Source organism: Eimeria tenella, genomic scaffold (genome assembly GCF_000499545.2).
Source record: "Eimeria tenella Houghton genomic scaffold, Eth_scaff4528, whole genome shotgun sequence".
Lineage (NCBI taxonomy): Eukaryota > Apicomplexa > Conoidasida > Eucoccidiorida > Eimeriidae > Eimeria > Eimeria tenella.
This window is the reverse complement of record NW_013545456.1, coordinates 1-2,167: the sequence shown is the minus strand read 5'-3', so window position 1 is coordinate 2,167 and position 2,167 is coordinate 1. Positions and strand designations below refer to the sequence as shown.

Below are 2,167 nucleotides of genomic sequence, written 5' to 3'. Positions count from 1 at the left end.
TGCGGAAGCGCTGCGGGCGTCACCGGGTGTACGTACACCCGGCGAACGCCGGCACGGGATTGGAGAAGTGGAACTGGGCGATTTGGGGTCAAAAAAGAAGATTTTTTCCCCTTTTTTCCCCTAAATACATTAAAAAATGCAAATAATTGCAGGGGGGAGTGTTAGCACGGAAAACGCGGGAGTTTCGGGGCGGATCGACTGGCCTTGGTGCCGCGGGCGGGCTGCGCGTCCGCCTCTTCGTACAGTGCTGCTTCGCACAGCGGCTGCAAATGGCCCAAACGAAATAAAGGGCCGCAGTTCACTAAAGCCTCTTGCATGTGCTGCAGCACTTCGCCGAGCTTTTTGAATAGCACCAAGTACGGGAAGCCCTCGTAGTGCACCTGCAAACCCTAAACCCTAAACCCTAAACCCTAGGCCTAGACCCGCGACGTAACCCCGCGGCGCAAGACGCCACGGCGGGGCGCCGACGCCACAGTGGTGCGCCAGGGTCGTTCTGCAGAAGACTCCTTTCTAGGGTTTAGGGTTTAGGGTTTAGGGTTTAGGGTTTGCGTGCCTCGTGGAAGATGAAGGTGTCTGCGAGTCTGCGGACTTCCAGAATGGACCTCGAGTCATTCATCAAAGAAGTTATATTAAAAAAGTGTCCAGCGTCGATGCACATCCACTCCCGCCCCGGCAGCACTATGCTGCCGTCCGCCTGCAAACCCAGCTCTGCAGCAGCAGCAGCAGCAGCAGCAGCAGCAGGGGTGGCAGCAGGGGTAGCAGCAGGGGTAGCAGCAGCAGGAGGAGTAGCAGGAGCAGAAGCAGCAGCAGCAGCAAGAGCAGAAGTGGCAGCAGCAGCAAGAGCAGAAGTGGCAGCAGCAGCAAGAGCAGAAGCAGCAGCAGCAAAGGCGGCAGCAGCAACAGCAGGGGAGAGATATGGAATAATAAGAACAAAGTGGCAAACAAATTGTTTATTCAAAGAAAATTAAATCAAAAAAAGAGAACAGCAAAAACCAAATTCAAGCAGCAACAGAACGCAGGTGTACGTACACCCCAGCCCAGTCATTCAAAGCCGCGGGACAAACTCAAATATTTATATTAATCAAAAATAATTTAAATTAAATTAAATTAAATTAAATTAAATTAAATTAAATTAAATAAATTAAATAAATTAAATTAAATATTGAACGAATATATACTTCGCAAAGAAAGAGTTAATGCAGCAGCAAAGCAACTTTAGACTCCAAACAGCTCCAAAGAAATTAAAATTAAAATCAAAAATAAAAATAAAAATAAAAATAAAATGAAAGCTAAAATTAAAAGTAATTAGAAAATTAAAAGTAAAATAAACAAAACAGCAGCAGACACATGAGCAGCAGCAAACAAACAAAGAACCAGTAATGCAGAAGGAGTGGGACAATGCAGCAGCACTTTGCTACTGCTGCTGCTACTGCTGCTGCTGCTGCTGCTACTGCTACTACTACTGCTGCTGCTGCTGCTTATACTGCTCTTACTACTCCTGATACTGCTGTTGCTGCCGCTACAGCTCCTCCTGCTGCTGCTACCCTGCTGCTGCTAGCATTGTTGCTGCTGCTGCTGCTGCTGCTGCTGCTGGAGACTGACCTTCGGTGGGAATGGGTTTGTGGGCGTCGTCGCTGGCGTGGAGTCTTTTGTGTCTGCTGCTGGCTTTTTGTTTTTGCCTTTCTTTTTCTTTTTCTTTTTCTTTTTCTTTGTTGCTGCTGGCAAGTTTGTGGAAAACAATTCGCCGCTGCGCCTTCGGCAGCACAAAGTTTTTGCTGCCAGCATCCCAGCCGCAGCTCATCCCGTAGTCCATTTGCATGCGCTTCAGCGGCGAGAGGCACACGCGGGGCTCCCACACGCTGCTGCTGCTGCTGCTGCTGCTGCTGTTGCTGCTGCTGCTCCTGCCGCTGCTGCACTCCCGCTCCATCGCCTTCGCCTGGATCGTGTCGTAACGCACTTCCCCTAAATACGCGCCCGCCACGATGATCTCGTCTTTGCCCAGATGAGGGCCTGCAGCAAACAGCAGCAGCAGCAGCAGCAGCAGCAGCAGCAGCAGCAAGGAGGAGAGCTCCACTCGCAGCAACAGCAGCGGTCGTCGCAGCGTCGCAAGCAGCAACACGCAGAGGGCTCCAACGGCAGCAGCAGCAACAACAACCGCGCCGCCACC

General features: G+C 50.9%; 1 protein-coding gene across 1 annotated transcript; it reads right to left on the bottom strand.

Moving 5' to 3' along the window:
- Positions 1–161: 161 nt before the first annotated feature.
- Positions 162–1,927, bottom strand: ETH_00036365 (uncharacterized protein; the record flags this gene model as incomplete). The annotated part of the gene is made up of 3 exons (XM_013380161.1): positions 162–380; positions 590–708; positions 1,603–1,927. The coding sequence occupies 3 exons, from the start codon at positions 1,925–1,927 to the stop codon at positions 162–164; spliced, it is 663 nt and encodes a 220-aa protein (XP_013235615.1).
- Positions 1,928–2,167: the final 240 nt, after the last annotated feature.